Here is a 19,128-nt window from a genome sequence, read left to right on the forward strand (position 1 = left end):
AAAGAAAAATAAAGCAAATCATTGGATAAAACAGAGCGGCCGACGTTTCTTTTTAACAAGTTATTTAAGATTGAAAAGAAGTCCATTATTTATTATAGAGTCTCGCTGGAGTGCCACTGCGGCCTGAAATCCTATCTGTGACAAGAACCTTTATTTTGCTTTGCATTGTCACACTGCCTTGTGATTAATATTTTTCCCCTGGACAAGGAGCCCAATTGTTTTCTGTAGGTAACAATGTCAGCAGTTTTTATGAAGTCTATTTCTGAACGCTTGTCCTGGGGAATGTTGGGCTGGATTCTCTGTTCTTTAAAGTTCACAGTATGTTGCATTCTCTGGACCCACTGCAATGATACAAGCATGTTCAAATGAAGAAGTGCATGACTGGAGTGAATACCCTTCCAATGCTGTGTGTAGAACCTGAAGAAGAGAGCTTTACTGTCTGGTAAGGCCAACTCGTGCAGTTTAAATATCCTGCATTTAAAGGAGAGTATTTAAAACATCAAAAAGTGCCTTGCCAGGTGCTAAAGACAATTAATGACATTTAAAATTTTCTGTTTTATTTATTTATTTATTTATTTATTTATTTATTTTATTTTTCTGCAGCACTAGTTTTAGTTGCTAATTAATACAAATGTCTTCATCAGTATTCTATCTGAGTCACATGGTTTTGCTCAGAATTCCATGTGTGGTCTGGTAGCTTTCAGGCTTCATTAAACCATGGAATTGTTCATTCTGAGGCCTTTACAATATTAAAACTGTGTATGTGTGTGTGTGTGTGTAAATAAAAGTACCAGTAACTTTGTATTTTTGAAATTAGGATTTGAGTGCAGAATTGTGTTTTTGTCTGCTCCAGTTATTTAAGCTATAAATTGTAAAAAAAAAAAAAAAAGTTCTAGTAATGTGTAATATCTAGTAGCCTACATGCGTTAACACTGATTGTGCATTTAGCTTGTTCACAGCGTGTTCAGAAAGTTTATTCAAAGCCTCCTGTTAAAGAAGAGAGCACAGTGCCTGTTGTTATCATGATATTCTAAAATCGAGTCACTGAAAGAAGTTATCCTAAATTATTCAATCTGAAGGCGGTTAGATAATGGCTTTTACCTGTTATTCGACAGTTTGTCCTTTCAATAATACATAAATAAATCAATAAACAAAGTAGAATTTCTGCAGAATCAATTTAACCTAAACTATTGTATTATTTAATTTTAGAGGGTATACAAACTTCACTGAATCTGTTTTCAGAATCAATGTTTATGACTAAAACTAAAACCGTTCCTGTCAGCAGAGCCTTAAAACCCCTGATAATAAATCATACACAGTCAGGGGTAACTGAAAAATATCGAACCGTTCTGGTCTAGGTGACCAGATCAATTAATATGTGAGAAAAGGCTGACTGCCTCTTAACTAATTCTGTTGCTTGGTATTGAGCGCTTTAACTCCCTGAAAACGTCTTGACATAGGAAAATTGAACATGCTTTATAAGATGCAATTTACAAACATCACCATGTATAGTATTGCATTATTCTTATCAATATCACATATGGGTAAAATAGCAGGGCAACAAGCAATAAGGAGTGGCCAAAAAACTTGACAGCTCATTCATATACATTTTATTTTTTTCTGTTAAATCTCAAATCCATTGTGATGGATCCCACCCTAAAAAGATATGCTATTAGAAACTAAGTCAAGTAAGCAAGCGTTTTGACAAGTGCCTTCTTCAGGTACTGCTATCCAACAGCCTTCCTCGCTATCTTAACTACAATTCATGCCCACTCGTATTTGAAGAGATGTTAAACATGTCAAACCTCTTGTCTGAAAGCAGGGTTTCTCGTCCTCTCCTTTGCCCAGGCTGTCCAGGGTGCGAGTCACTTGGCTGCCGAAGTCGTCCTCTCGCCGGTGGGGCTCCTCTTCCTCGTAGTCATAGTCGTCGAGGATGGGGGTCTCGCGGATTGGCACCCCAATGACGGAGTTGTGTGCCTGGACGCGGGAGCTGCGGAAGCTGTCCCGGGCCTGGGGTCCCAGCAGCACCGAGGGGATGTAGTGGATCTCGTGGGTGGCCTCTGTGCTGGCACTCTTCTGAGGGACGCGCCTCCTCTTGCACCATCGCCGCCGGGCATACAGGACCATGGTGAAGACCAGGATGAGGAGCAGCAGCGCAATCAGACCGCCCTGTCAAATAAGAACCCTTTATATTTAAACCATTCAATTAGACAAAAAAGTATCCAGGCAAGTTAATGGCAATGCTTCAGCTTCAAGCCATTCAAGTACAGCTATGGCCAAAAGTTTTGCATCACCTTATAGAATTAACATACTTTGCTTCAAAGTCAAATTAAACCTGCTCAATAATGTTACCTTAACATATTGAATTATATACCACTTTGTAGTTTTCCATATACTTAACGAACAACTGACAAAAGTCGAAAAATGTGTCATTTTAAAATCGAACATGAAATAGTGACACTTTATTTTCGGGATCTCTTATAAGTGGTTACAAACAATAGCAAAAACAAAACAATGGCAATAGTGTATTATAACTGTATTGCAAAAACAAAGCGACCCCATACAACTAGTGAGACAGACAGACAGGGCTAGAAAGACAAACAAACCTGAAAAGACAGACAGACTATATCCGTTATAATCGATTATAAACAATAGCAAAGAAAAACAATGACAAAAGTGTATAATAATACTTGTATTATTTCTATTCATATTCTATAATTGTTAATAGCATAATTAATAACATGTTTATAGATTGTTTATAATCACTTATATTAGATTCCTAAACTAAAATGTTACTAAATACTGTACTACTATTATGGCTTCCGGTAGACCTTTGCGATACCATTCTTTGATTACACTATGTTAAATAAAATATCTAAATTTTGTTCATATAGTTATTAAAAAATAAAAACCAGTACCTGCTAGAAACACGGGGAAAATGTGGGTTGGGATATCCAACCAACTGATGACACAGTTGTCTGAAATGCCCCAGATGCTAAATAACAGCATGCACACTAGACCTAGCATTGCATGACTGCTATCTCTAAGTGGCTGTAGATCAGATTTGATCTGCTCATATAAGTAGGGGCCTGGAAAATTCACTGTGTTTTTTAAAGAAATTCACAAATGACAATCAAAAAAGCAAAACATTTCAGAGCGTCCATTTCATTAAAAAAAAACTACAAAACTAATGTAAGTCATCATGTGTTATCATTGATAGTTCATCAAGAACATCTCCCAAAAGCCAAGGCTGAAACATTTTAACATGCAGCCTAGCTACTGAGTCAACACTTTAAAATGTACATTGTAACACTGGAACTCGAGTCACTACGAAACAATCTTTAAAAATGTAACAACTTGCTGGAAACAAGAGTTGTTTAAAATGGTCTGTTTTGGCTGCAAAAAAAAAGTAGCAAGTGACACATTCAGCAACATTTTCGAGTTTTGTAACCGTTTAAAACGTATGGTGACACATTAATTACAATGAGCGTGTAATTCCCATAGACTATTTTGCTGACTTTAATCCCAAAATATTAAGCACAGGAGAAACGTTAATGGCAAACCTGAAACGAAAAAACTGATGCTTTTGTGTTTTTCTTTATACACACTGTACAGCTCTAGTAGTATGCAGAAACCATTTATTTTTTGTGAAGTTTTAAAACCACAGATACAGTCAAATTATTAATAAATGATAGAACACCACATATGCTGCTGGAGCCTAAATAAAAACATCTAGTGTTTCTCCTGTGTTACATTGTCTATTATTACACACAGTTGAAATCAATACCATTCTTATTTCATTAAAAAAACTTCATAATATTTCATTGACCAGCCATTGTATAGGTTTGTTTGCTGCACTAAAAGCTTGCATTAATTCAAACGTGTTGGCATTACGCGTTTCTCTGCTTTCTGTGCTCTTTTTAAACAGTCCTGTGATTGTGACCTGCTTGTTCGGTAATTGTTTAGCCATAACTTCAAGTTTGATGTTCTTGTTTTTGTGCACTGCACTGTCAAGATGCTTGTTTGTAGTACCTTTTCTTAGATGATCCAAAGACACATTACAAGTTGAGCAAAACAGAATCCCACCATCTGCATGCAGTGTCGCCTTTTTATTTATCAGCTGTCTACATTTTTATTGTTAATCATACACTGCAAACTAATACAACAATAGCTAAACAACCATTTTAAACTTCCCACCTCTGACTCGCATGTTATGTCATTGTACAGTATGAGGAATTCACCAATCATGAAGCCGGTATTAGTTTGACCCCGTTGCCGTAGTAACCAAATGCACAGCATTGACGCCGGACTGTGTACAGCTGCTGTAGCGCTGCTTCTACTTGATAAAAGTATGAAATGAACATGGCAGGTGAAGAGTAATGTAAAATACTGTAAGGAACATAAAATGCATATTTTTCATGGTAGGAAGTCAAATATGAATTCTGTGAAATTTGTGATATTGTGAATTTTCCTGGGCCCTACATTAAGGCTAGTATGATCTGTGTTTAATCTGTGTCTAGTTATTAGCTTCTTCTCATACAGACCTACTAACATCTGCCTGGTCTGAAATATTCTCTCCCTGACTCTTCTCGCGCTCCTGTGCATCCCTTCTGCTTATTCTGTGACACCGCCTGGTTTCAATAAGCGTTACTTTTAACACACGCTGAGGCACCTAGTAAAGTTAGCCCCCTTAAGTGAATATGGTTTGCATATCAAATACCTCCCTCACGGTATTTTGTGGCATAATTTGCAAACATTTCCACTCAATAACATTATTCTTTATATTTAAATGACAAACACAGTACATTTCCCACACATTGGGTTCCCTGCCACTGGTTAGTGAATTCAGCAGGTGTACAAAACACACCTGAAACAAAACATGAAGCCAGCTCTTTCTAGTTTGTGTTTACTATTTGAATAATGATTCATTCATAACTACCACATTCTTCCGGGCTACACAATTCTTTGCAACAACAAACTTGCAATAGTATTGTTGGCTCCTGTGTTTCCCTCATTAATAGGTTTTCCAGATTCTCAGAATGAAAAACTGGGACTTGTTTATCTTCATCTTCAATTCATTCATGCCGTAGCAACTCTGAAGGACTGTATAGAATAACATGTCATTGGGTTGTTGAGAGTGTATTTCTGGTGCACTATCAACTTGATTACAGGGAGTCACCAAACACTTGCAAATATGCACTAAACAATTCATTGTTTTCTCGCTATTGTCATCTGACCAAAACATGTTAAACGTACAAAGTTAGAAAAAATAGATCCGCTATTACCATTTAAACACATACTAATGTGAACAGAATAGCAAAACCAATGGGCTCCCGAGTGGCGCATCCAGTAAAGGTGCTCTGCGTGAGTGCAGGATGCATCCTATAGCCTGGACACCGCCGGTTCGAGTCTGGGCTATTCCACAGCCGACCGTGGACAGGAGGGTGGGTTTAGGTTGGTCAGGGTGTCGCACCAGCACCTGCGGGCTTGCCTGTTAGCTGCCCGAGAGCTACGTTGTCCTCCAGGGTGGTAGTGGTGAGCTGAGCCTAAATAATAATTGGGCATTTCAAGATGGGAGAAAATAACACACACAAAAAAAAATTGGCAACGACTAAATTAAAAAAAATAAATAAATAAACAGCAAAACAGGAACAATTTTACTGACAGGGACAAAAACTGAAGGTTGAAAGCTGGGAAAATCTGAGTTTTCCTGTGACGTTTGGGAAACCTATTCCTTAATAACTTAGTTGGATTATTCCTCTGAAAGTTGAATGAGGGAGTGCCTATGCCATGGAAGCAGACTTCCAGAAAGATACTAAAATTATTCTGTTTTCATTTCAGATCAATACAAAAATGCATTAGCCCCAGGGGGTTGCTAACCTGTATACTGCTGTGTATAATATTCCATTTTGAATTTCCATCATTATGATCCATTTTGTTACTGTTTCCATCAAATACAAAGGGGAAATCTGTTTACTCAGAATACAACGGTCCCTTTATAAAAGGAGTGAATCATGCTCTGTAAATAAAATAATCACAGTCATTATTATCCTTGTCTTCTTTGAAGACACGCTCCCATTCTAGGATGAGGACATTCTCATAATGATTCAGTCTCGCTGTTCAGTTCTGCCTGTTTTATACATGCAGGAGTATGAGATGGTTGTTACACAGTGCACTTTAAAAAAAAATACAAAGATGAGTATTTCTTCTTTCATATTTGAAAAGGTTCCACTGCACAGAATGTTTGTGTATATGTATAGATAGACTACTTGGCCGCTTTATTAGGACCCAATTGGATTTGGCACCACCCTGCCGTGGGGCATATTCTCTGGAAGGATACTCGAATGCTGTAGTGTACTTAGGCATCATTGCGGATTAAGTCCACCCAACAATGCTGCACTTGTACCCTGATGGCAATGGAGACGAGGAGGCCTCCATCCATCCATCCAGAGTCAGCATGTTGTGAGAATGGTTTGAGTAACACGGCAGGCATCTTCCATGACACCTCAATCCTCGGATCTCAACCAATTGAACTTGAACATTCATCATCGCAATCCTCTGCCTCTTTCTCTCGATTTCACGCAATTGAACCTTTAAAGGATTTCCTCAAGACACTTTGTGTCATTTCAAGCCCATATGATCAGGGCAAATGGTGGCCCCACATGATCATAGATACAATGCCTAATAAAATGACCTGTAAGTGTACACAGCTCCGGCCAAAAGATATGCAAACTTTTGACCATAACTGTATATGGGACCATGGGAACGCTGCAAAATTACTGTGCAAAGTTAACAGGACTAACTTTAATAAGGGTGGTATCACAATAGTAAAACAACCACAATAGTAAATCCATTGCAAAACCAAGATTATTGGTGGCCACAGCTGTACTGTATATACTTTTTCTTTTTCTTTGTGTTATAGATTGTCATTACAGTGGTGATGTACCACTTCCAGTTTTTATATTTTATTTTAGATGTTAGATTATATTTTATTTGTAACAATTATTGATACCTGCTCCCTGATCTCCCTGCCTCCCCCCATACGCTCTCTCCGGTTCTCTCTGGAATTGCCGCTCGGCTTCTAACAAAGCTGCCTTTATGTTACCTCTCTCTTGACTTCCTAGCTCTCACTGAAACCAAGATGTCCCATAATAACTCTACCACTCCAGCAACCCTCTTCTCACCCATATGGACAGGGTGGAGGAACAGGAATTTTGCTCTCTCCCTCCATGCTCTTTTCTGTCCCTTCTTCTCTCCTCTCTCTCTGTTAGTACGTTTTGAGTTTCATGCTGTTGAAATCACCTCTCCTTGTCACCTCCTCCTCATTGTTCTCTACCGACCTCCTTGACCGGACTCACTTTATTGACTTCCTCTTCTCCTCTCTCCACCCCTGTTGTTCTATTAGGAGACTTCAACATCTACCTACCACCAGCCCAAACTTTCCTCTTCTTTGCCCCCCCCCCCCTGTCCTCTGCTCACTCATTCCCTATCACCCTCTGCAACCCCTACTAATTTACCCTCCTTCTCCTCACCCCTCTCTGACTGATCTTTGTTTCCTGCTCCAAGGCTGCAAACCCACCACGTGCGCTGTGGATCCCCTCCCCACTCACCTTTTCCAGGCTGCTGCATCTGTTCTACTCCCTTTTATTTCCTCTCTTCTCAACTCTACTCTTTGGATTCTTCCCCTCTGCTTTCAACCAGGCCTGCCCAAAAAAACCCTCACTTGATCCCTCATCCTCCTTTCCTCATTAAATTCCTCAAGCAAGTGGTCCTTCTCCAGCTCTCTGCTTTCCTGTCAACACATTCTTTGCTCGACCCCCTCCAATCCAGTTTTCACCCGGCAAACTGAAACTGGTCTTCTCTCCGTTACTAACTCGTTACTCCCTGCCTGTACCACCTCCCTCTCATCTGTTCTAATTCTCCTTGACCTCTCTGCAGCCTTTGATACAGTCGGCCACTCTATTCTCCTGTCCTACCTCACTGACTTGGGACTCACCTGCACTGCTCTTGCCTGGTACTCCTCTTACCTCTACATGTACCGTTATCCGTCTGCTCAAGCTCATCTAAAACTCTGCTGCTCACCTTGTCTTTTCCCTTCCTCGCTTCTCCCATGCTGCTCCGCTCCTTCCACTGGCTCCCTATTGCAGCTCACACCCAATTTAAAACTCTTGTACGTGCCTATCACTGTCTCAACCTTTCTGCCCTCTTCTACTTTCAGACTATTATTTCTGCTTGCACCCCCCTCTGCTTCTCTGCCTCCAGAGCCTGCTCCCGCTCAATGAAGGAATGACCTATCCACAGATATCAGGACTGCTCAGTCCCTGACCACCTTCCGGCATCTCCTCAAGACACACCTGTTCAGACAACATGTATAAACATCACAACTCTTGACTATACTGGACTATATGGCACCCAGCTCTATCAGTACTTGCATCATCTTATAATTGCGCTTAACTGCTCCACATTTTGCTGTATTAATTGAATATATCAAATTATATTCTTGTTCTTGATTTTACTCTTATAAGAAACTGTATTCACATTTTTTGCAATTGTGATACTCTTGTAATGTGATACTTTGTAACAACTGTAAGTTACCCTGGATAAGAAATAAATAACCCTAATAATCTGTACTCACTTCATCTTGTATGCAAAGTGGCCCCCAGGGTGTTATCAATCAACCTTTTTTGAATACCACTTTCATTAAATTTGTCCTTCGAAACAAATCCAGACCAAAGTATTACTAATGTACTTCTAAGTGCTCATAAATCTTAATAACATGGGGAACATGATAAATACATTTCAGAAGGAGAAAAGCATTCATCACAATTTAAAAACTCTGTGACTGTGGCACAATAAGCACTTCAGGAAACTTCCCACTTTATCTAATATAATGTATTATTTGTGGGTAAAGAATCATGCTGTAAAATACTTCCCAAAGATTCACACATTCTTTGTCTGCAAGGATATGTGACACCCATTTCTGTGAAGTGAGTAAAACACTAGATTTTAAAAGAAACTTTTTACATTTTTGATTCACGTGCAATTGTACCGAGACTCCAATTGAATGATTGATTAGCAATTGAGTCTCAGTACAGCAGCATAAAAGCAGCATGTTTTCACTCACTCGGGGTAGTGTATTTGGTGAGTGGAGAACGGGATTGGCGATGGAGGTGATAATAGTGATAATAATATCAGCTCACTGTGTTTGTCTATGTAATCCATTTTGTTTGTCTCTTTATTTTGGCTAAAGTGCCGTGTCCTGTGTTTTGTTTGTCTTACAAACTTTTATTATCTGTTTGTTCATTTATTAAATGCTGAGTGAAAACAATCGATCAGTTTCACCAAACTCCACCTCTCTGTTGTTTATTTGTTAGTTCCTGGTTCTGGTCTGACATCACCCACTACAACCATCTTTGTGACATATGTCATACATCATATACATATTACACTGTAAATGATCCTGTTGTACATGTTATAGATAAAGATCAGATGATTACACGGTACTACCGTAAAAATAAACACAAATCTGACATACATGTGTAATTTCAATTTGCCCCACCTTAGAATATATTTTGTATGTACAATTGGTAAAACATATTAAATTGATTACATCTATACATATTTTTTCATTTAAATTATGAATTGCATTTCCAATACTCTTACACATGACAGTATATACATATGACACATATATCTATATATATATAATATATATATATATATATATATATATATATATATATATATATATATATATATATATATATATAAAAACACGTCTTGGAAAAATATGATTGATTAACCCTTTACGGTCCTATGTCGGACCAGGTCTGACATTACAATTTTCCTTTTCCAGTTGGATGTCAGACATCATCAAAAAGACGTAAAGCACAGGTCTCTAGTCATTTTTTCTTCCCAAAAAGCTGAGAAAATCTTTCAAAGGCCGAGTGAGACCGATAGGAGCTGAATGAAACAGAAAAAAAAGGCTTGTCAGGCGCGTCAGGTCCTCTTTATTTTTACACACATTGTATAATTATTTATTTTTTTTTTCAGAGTAAAACATGTTTAAAAGGCACTATATCGAGAAAGGACACCCAGTACCATAATTTACTATGTGGGTATGTGAAAAATACAGCGAGCAAGGGATGGGGCTTGGCTGGAGATACAGTACTGAGTATCCTTTTGTCATTCAATGCCTTTTAAACCTGTTTTACTCTGAGTCTTGTAAAAAGTGAACACCCCCTTCTAGCTCCACCACTGAAGGGTTAAGGTGGGGATCCTTTATTATTCATTTAACAGAGTTGTTTGTTCCCTTGGTACAATATCCTCAGAGTAAGTTACATTTATTCATGTAGTTAATTATTTAAATACGACATAAAATATACACAAAATTATGGTAATTAAAATATTTAATATTTAATTATTGATAAAAGCAAATTGAAGGCATGTAAGATGCAGTAGGATTCCTCTTACTGTGTTTGGGATTTATTATTATTTATATTATTAATAATAATTTGTAAACCTGGATGCTTTTCTGCAAGGAGAATCCGCCCCTAACCAACATGTCATCAGTAAGCGTATAAAAGCTCTGTGTGTTTTTGTCCCATAGGTTTCCCCCTAAAAAAATCTAAAATATGTGAGTAGGGGGTCTTTCTTTACCTGAGTGCTGAGCGGTTTATATTGAGTTCCGCAGGTGCACTGTTGGCTATATGGGTTTTATATTCCATGTCTCCTTATTTCCTAATTTGAAAAAAAAAAAAAAACAGACAAAAAATAAATAAATAAACGTTGATCACTAAAAAAATACTTCTATAAATAATAAAAAAAAAAAAAAAACAACAGTGCAATAGAGTGTAGAAGTAATATTGGTTCCAACAAAACACTCCCAACTCAGCTATGTACTTTAGAAAATAATATTAATAAAAAGAATCATAATAAAGAATCTCTATACACACAGTAAACAGGTATGTCTAAGCAGTAAAAAAAAAAAAAAAAACGTAATACAACACTATCTAATCAGTGTGTGGGGTGGCAGTACTTGGGTGTGGTAAGATGGCGGATGCGTGGCTTCAGTGGTTGGGATTGCCTTAGGATATGCCCCTCCAGCCAATAGGGGACTCACAGTCAACCAAACCCCGACCGAGCCCTGTCAATCAATAGCTGAGGCATGGATGGGGGCGGCCATAGAAGTCGGGAAATGAGCCTCACGTACCGCCCAGAGAAGATCTTAATGCAATGGCAACATGGGAAGGAGGAGGGGAAGAGGGGGAGAAAACGAACTCTATAAGATTCAGACTTAAATAGGAAATAGAAGACGATTGATATGGAAAGCAGGGTGGAGCCCTAGATCTCGTCCCCCGAAATACATTATACCCTTCACGAGGCGAAAGCTGGGGCTGGAGTGAAAGGTTGTTACTTGGAGAGGTAGTTTGAGGAGTGACCTCAGGGGATAGGATAGGAAAGGAACAAGGTTCCCGACCAGCGGGAGCCGTCTTGGCCAGAGAAGAAAGAGCGGCCTCGAAGGCAGGCTGTTCAGCAGCCTCGGGAACCAGAAAACACATAAGATAGACTGGCTCGGTGGAGCCCATGACAGGCTCTGCGGAGCAACAGTCGTGTAGGAGGAATAGGCTGTTGCGCTGAAAAACCTGGAGAAGGAATGGTAGAATAGGGACCTGGAAATAGAGACCAGTCTTAGTTTGAGGAAGATACAGAGCAGGAGCTGCTAAAACCCAGGGGTCCCCTCTGACTCATATGGTGAGAACTCACCTTCGGCAGAGGTGTGGATGGCGGTGGTCATAGAGGTAGGGGAAGTGAGCCTCACTTACACCCAGTGGTTGGATCCCCGGCTCCCCGCACAACCCTACACCTTTGGGACAAACAATTTATGAAAGGAGGAAAAAAGACATACTAGACAAACAAGATGGATTAGGTTTTTTTTTGACAAAAGAATGGGTAGAGTGAAATTCTGTGTTTACCTGCCGCACCGGTGAGCTGCAGCTATATCGGAAACAGATGTTTTGTATTTATGATTCTACTGCTGAGAAGGACCAGAACCCTAGGATTTTAACTAGATGTTGATTGATGTTGGCTTTTGCTGCTGAGGTGGTTGCTCCAATTATAAAGGAGTGAGGAGTGAAGAACTGAGGAGAAAGGAGAGATGAGAACCAATGTCTTGTAGCTACTGCATGGGAGAAGCTGGTGAACAGTGGCTTCTTGCTGTAGATGTATCTAGACATGGCAGTGTAGGGACATAATAAAGAATTAATCTTCGACAGCTGTATAAATTGACCCTGACGAAGTTAATCTCTCTGAGAGATGCAGAGCATAATTAGGAAACGAGAATCTGGAACTAAGGAGATGTCGTTGGAACAGATGTTGAGAGAAGGGAAGCTGGAAATTGGTGGGGCTGTATATTCAGAGCATCTGAGGCATCCAAAGAAAGCAGTTAAGCACATGATTTCCATGACGAGATCATCAAAGGGGTTGAAACAGCCTTTTCACAAGAATGATATGAGCGTCTGTAGAATATCCAGATATAGGAAGTCGAGATGGGGAAGTAGGAGGGGAGCTCTTAGATATGCCACAGAGCATCAGGCGGATTGCTGGAATGGCCAGAAGAATCAGAGAAGACACTGACATGAGACGGTAATGGAACTGAATTCCTGAGATTTGATTGTGGAAGAGGAGAAGTGAGAATATCTTGTGCATGGAACATAAAGGCATGGATCCAGTCTTGATTAAATGGAACTGGCTGAATTTGAGTGTTTAATTTTTGTTTTTTGTTTTTTTATTTTGGTTGTTTTTTTTTTTTTTTTTTGGGAGGAGGGGGCGCAGAAGGAGAATAAAGAAGACTAGCGTCTAGAGCAGGATGATCTTGCAGATGGAGCTAGGACAGCAGACATGTAATTTCTAGCAGATTGAAGAAGGTTGAAGACAGGAGAGCTCACAGGAATACTAGGTGCTGGTATTGCTGAACTTGGAGAGGTGCTGGAGATGCTGCGAGAACCAAATGCTGAAATCTGTTAATCTGTAGACGAGAAAGAGCATCACCTCCATTATTATGTGATCCGAAAATGTAACAAGCTTGAATGAAGAAATGAAAAGACACTGAAATCCAAATGAGGTGATGTAGTAACTGCATTATAAGTGAAGAGAAGATTTTCCTTTATTGATAATATGGACTGCAAATTTATTGTCGCTGAAGAACATGATAGATTTGCTTGACCATCGTTGGCCCCAGATATGTGCAGCTGCGACGATGGGATACAGTTCAAGAAGAGCTGTAGCTTTGAGGTGGGGAGAAAAATTTAGAATTTCAGGGGACCATTCACTAGAGAACCATTCAGTCCCTAGGTACCCCCTGAATCCTAAGAATGAAGCGTCAGTAAAGAGATTTAAATCACGATGAGCTGAAATAAGGTCTTCATAGAATACAGACAGGCCGTTCCAGTGATGAATTTAAGTAGCCCACATCTTAATATCATTTCTTGCTTCGTTGAGAACAAAGATCTTCTGAAGCGGTGATCTCTAACAGTGTGCAGTGAACTGCTATAGAGAGCAGAGATCTTCTGAAGCAATACAGATAGCCCCTGCACCACAGAGATAAAACAAACACAAACAAAGAATATTACAGACATTTGCAGAGATTTTTGAGACATTCTAGTAATAAAATAATGACTTGGGTCGCATTATTGAGGAGTTTGGTTATAAAACGGGTGATCGGGGGAGGATTTATCAGTGTGCACGTCTATAAAGAGGTATGTGAAAAATACAGCGAACAAGGGGTGGAGATGCAGTACTGGTGTCCCTTTGATATGCAGGGTCTTTTAAACCTGTTTTACTCTAAAAAGAAAAATTAAACAGTGCTTGTGAAAATAAATTGGACCTGATGCACCTGACAAGCGCTGAATAAATGGACCGCTAAGAGTTAAATATTCTGACACCAATAAAGCAGTTCCATGTATAACATTGAACTACACACTAAATTAAGCTGAGTAAATTAAAGTAATTAAAACATGTAAAAGAAAGTTCATTTTTATTTTTGATAGTGTGCACATTGCCATTGAAAAGATACACCAGGGGCCGGAGTTGAGACACACTGAGTTATTTTTTTGTTCCTGTCAATTAGTGCAGGCACACTGAGCAGAATAGACATGAGGAATAAAAATAAATTCAATGATTTGTTCAAGGCATTTCAGGCATTTGTTCAAGGTCTGTGTCAGAGGGGCGGATCATGGGCAGAATTGTCTTTTTGTGTTTTTCTTTAGCATTTACAAACAACTAAAAATACATTATTTGAAGTGACAAAGTTGGGGTGAGTGAGTATAAAGACAGATATTTTTTGGGGCATTCTGGTCTGTTTTGCTATCTTCCAGTTCAGTTCATTGCTCTTCATCCAAATCGTCATATCTACGTACTACTTTGTGATTTTTTGCAGGTAATTGGTCCATATCCATCCAGTATAGGGACAGCTGGAACCTTGCTCAACCAATCATATTGCTTGTTTCACGTTCCATTGCCAAACCTGATATATATATATATATATATATATATATATATATATATATATATATATATATATATATATATATATATATATATATATAGAGGTCGGCATTATAATTTATTATAATTTATAGGGGCCCTTACTCCAAACCCCCCACCCTCAAGCGCATTTGTATTGATTAACAGCTCTTTTTAGCTGCAGTGTCATAGATATCAACAGTAAATATGCGGTTTCCATGATCTGCAAGGAGTGTTACATCAAAGCATTTCTTCACATCTTGATTATTATTGATACTTCATGCAGCTCAATAACATCAAGAACATTAAGTTTGCCTTCATACTGTGGAGAAGCTGCAGACTTGCTCCACTACTGAGATTAAATTAGCTTTCTCTAGACTATACACATCAATAACTGTACTCATTCAATCATAGGACTTACAGTACTAGGCAACTTAGAAATATGATTAGACAAACATTGTGAAGAGAAGTCATTAAAACGGCAGTCTGGGCTACATTCTCAAAGTGTTTTACTCTTAAATTGTCATTGGGACAAAAAAACACCTGTAACAGTTAACAAAACACATATAAACACTTCATTTAAACTAAGAGCTGAAAGAAGTCTTGCTTGTTTTAAAACTGTGAAAAAATGAGCAACTACAGTATCCACCACTTACACCATTCAGGGTTATTTCAGGCAGCCGTTTATATTGGGCAAATAGCATTTGCTGTTTCCATTCACATTGATTTCAATAACAAAGGCATCGTTTATACCTTGTTAAGCATGCTGTATATTTCATGCAAATTCAGCTGTTTCAAGCTCTTCTTATGTGCCATTCACACCACCTTGTTACCTTGCACGTCACATAGATTTCAATACAAGAGGCAGCGCTTCATACTGTAGTAAAAGCTTGACAGATTGATCAATCAGCTGTTCGCACCTCGTTACTGATCCATTACCCCTGTACTGTACCTTGGCTATATAATCCCTGTACGCAGTATCGGGTTTACAGTTTGAAAAAACAGAAAGCATGGCTGGAAGGAGAAAAGCGATGAGCATCAGCACGAAAATTCAGTGTTAATAAAATGTCTCTGTTAGATGCTGTGCGCTTGATAAAGGATGCTTAGAACTCTGTCAGTCAGCAAACAATGCAATGTTGCTTCAAAAAAGCAGATGTGTCTGTAGTTGAGGATGAGAGTGCAGACAAATATGTTTTAATTTATTGTATTTATATAGCGCTTTTTATACAAAAGTATCTCAAAGCACTGTACAATACATAAAATAAAAAAACACAAACCACAATATATTTGTATAGCATGTCACACATACAACTGCCACAGTCTGACCATTTAAATAACAGTATACACATAGTAATACAAATACAGCAATTTTAAAATTAATTTAAAACCCACTAAGATATGATGAAAGTGTGTTTTTAGTCTTGTCTTGAAAACCGTAACGGTCCCAGCTTCCCTCACAAATGAAGACAGAGCATTCCATAATTTTGGAGCACTACAAGAAAAAGCCCTACCTCCTGTGTTGCTTTTGTTGACCATAGGAATAACCAGCAGACCGGCATCCTGTGATCTCAGAGTGCGGTTTGGAAGATACGGGGTCAGTAACTCTTGCAAATAACTAGGTGCTAATCCATTTAAGGCCTTGTAAGTTAAAAGCAAAATCATAAAATCAATTTTATACTGCACAGGGAGCCAGTGTAAAGAGGCCAAACAGGAGTAATTGTTTACTGTTCCTGGTTTTAGTCAGAATTCTAGCAGCGTTATTCTGAACAAGCTACAAGTGCAAGCTGCAAGCCACATGTTTTGTGTAACAGTGTCTTTACACTGGCTTTGATCATGCAACAATTCTAGTTGCTTGATAATTGCCTTTGCTTCATGATTCCATATACAATTTTAGACTATTGAACTGTTGGCTCCACCAGCCCTATACATGTTTCTGCAGAGTAACAGAATGCAGGTCCCCAGAGTGTGGCACAGTATTCTGATGCAATGTTTTCTATTTATATTTTTCTTTTCAAAGTGTAAAAGAGACCTTGATAAATCTGACCTTGGTACCCAAGATAACATTTCTTTTCAATTAAAAAAAAAAAGAAACAATATTTTTTTAAAATATATTATATTCACAAGATCTGAGGAAAACATAATGAAACACAGACAGGTGAATCTGGGTCACTATCCAAAGTGTCAATATCTGTACAAAATGACTAACTGAATCTAATGCAAAGACATTAATTATAATTTCCATTTCCTTTTGAACTTTTTTTTCATGTGGTAATATAATTGACAGGGGCATTGGAAAGAGACTTTGGGAGATCCAGGAACCAGATATTTTTAAACATCTTTACGTTCACCAATTCAACAGGGAGAGAGCAATGGAAATGATGTTCAGTTTACCTACTGATTTACATCATTACAATGTGTATTCTCTCCCACTCTGAAGGATGCCATCCTTTGTGTTTTGTTAGTTAGAATTGTACCTGTGCTTTGGAATGTTTGAAATATATCTGAATGTAAAAGGCAGACTGAACACACATCTAGTAAAGTGAATGTGATACAGCTAGAGATCAATAAAGACAGACTTATGTTTGGATTGCTAAAGTTTATATGAGAGAGAAATCCAAAATTGAGCATTCAACTCTGAAGGAATCCCTTATAATGTACAAGCCCTGTCTGGTTCCCAATTGTAATGACATGCTGAGTATTCAATAATTGTAAACTAATGACATCACAATTCAATTTGACTATGATGTCTGCATTTACACAGTTGGGTCTATTAAATTGATCCCAACAGTTATGGATCCAGATGCCACATTTGTTAAAATAGTTCAAATTGGTCTTTCTCCTGAGTTTTACTAATTTGCAAAGAAAAACACTAAAGAGCTTTTTCAAGAACCCTATTCTTACTCATATAGTGTTTGGGACGCAGACATTTCCATATCAATGGTACAATACAAAATGAGTGAGCACTGTAGGTACGGATTTGACTTTTCTGTTACTGCTGTACCACATTTCTCTGAATCTGCCTTTACCTGGCTAGGAAGCCTGGTCAGAAGAGTCCCAGGTCTAAGTCTTCCTCGTTGCATCTCTCTCTCTCTCTCTCTCTCTCTCTCTCTCTCTCTCTCTCTCTCTCTCTCTCTCTCTCTCTCTCTCTCTCTCTCTCTCTCTCTCTCTCTCTCTCCAGGCACAGAAAAAGCCATGTACTGTGCGTATTCAGTACGGCTGCAAAATAACAACCTATTTTATAAGACCAATTAGGTAAGGCAGGCGATTCCGCCATCAACCAATTTAAATACCCCTCACCATAATTAGCGATGGAGAATTACACACCTCTCACAATCAATAGCGGGTTTGGGTCAACCCTGCGTGTGTAGGCTACATATTCCAAAAGAAAATGAATGGAACACCAAGACCTCAGCCTGGTACTAGCCATGGTGATGAGGATACTCAGAAGCAAAACTGAAATCTACCAATGCTGGAGATTCTGGTACAAGCAGTACTTGTAAAACAAGAAGATGTGTTACAACCTCGAAATACATCACCAGGACAAATAAATAAAATATGGAATGTGTGGTGGCCTCTTAATAAATAAATGCACCACTTCAGAGTTTGTAGTCTCTAGGTTGCTTATACATTATGACGCATCATCCAGTTACTGTGCTTAATAACAAGCTTGCAATACACAACCATGTGTAATGCACATTATTGAAACAGGGTTGCAGTTGCAGGGTTGCACACACAATTAGACACATGATCACCAGTCCAAGGTGAGTGCTCTCAGTGCTTGTGGTGCAGTACAATATATTATGTGCTTTATTTGTGATCAGCAGTGCTAACAATGTTAATTGTGACTAAAGTGCAGTATTGATCCGTTTGTGCTGTCCACTGGTGACAGCTCCGGATTTGTGTTTATCTGTCTAGTGCTACAATAAGAAAACACAGACAGTTACCAAACATACACGGAGAAACAAACAATATATACTCATGAATATTTACAATCCACTTTCTCTGCGTCTCTCCCGGTCCTTCTAGTTTCTCACAAAAACCCAAGTGAAGGAAAAAATTAACATTTCTCTGGCCCCTTTTATGCTACCCCGCATGACCCCTTGGTAAACGATTCCAGCTGCGTCTATTGCTTGCAGCTGCAACCTCGTTTACCTTCTGGATCAATATGTTCCTGCAACAGAGTCTCGCTTCATCCAGACTGACCGACTTCCCGACCTCGGAAACGAACTGTCAGGCCAGCCTGTCCAGATACTTCTCCTTTCACTATTTATCACCCTCACAGGTCGAGAGGGAGATTTACAACCAGAACTCATTGTATTTCTGTTACATATCCCACCGCTCAGAGTGGAGCCGAAGGAACACTCAGCTGAATCTACCTTTCCCATTACTCCCTCCTCCCGGGAAAAATAATCATTTTGATGGTCCTTTCCCACATGATGTACCACATGGTACATGAAGGGCTGCAATGCCAGATACCACTGAGTTATTCAGGCATTGCTGTCCTTCCTTGTGCTTAACCACTTGAGTGGGGCGTGGTCTGTGACAAGATCAAACGAGTGCCCCAGCAGGTAGCATCATAAAGAGGAAGTAGCCCATTTAATGGCC

At 38.9% G+C, this 19,128-nt stretch overlaps 1 protein-coding gene across 2 annotated transcripts in view; it reads right to left on the minus strand.

Annotated features, from left to right (window-relative positions):
* LOC121303624 (astrotactin-2-like) overlaps positions 1-19,128 on the minus strand; it is a 728,767-nt gene that overhangs the window by 553,622 nt on the left and 156,017 nt on the right. For both annotated transcript variants that reach the window (XM_041234419.1, XM_041234420.1), the window contains exon 3: positions 1,806-2,169. In XM_041234419.1, coding sequence (XP_041090353.1) covers positions 1,806-2,169 — 364 coding nt within the window. The remainder of the gene's footprint in view (positions 1-1,805; positions 2,170-19,128) is intronic.

Source organism: Polyodon spathula, chromosome 34 (genome assembly GCF_017654505.1).
Source record: "Polyodon spathula isolate WHYD16114869_AA chromosome 34, ASM1765450v1, whole genome shotgun sequence".
NCBI lineage: Eukaryota > Metazoa > Chordata > Actinopteri > Acipenseriformes > Polyodontidae > Polyodon > Polyodon spathula.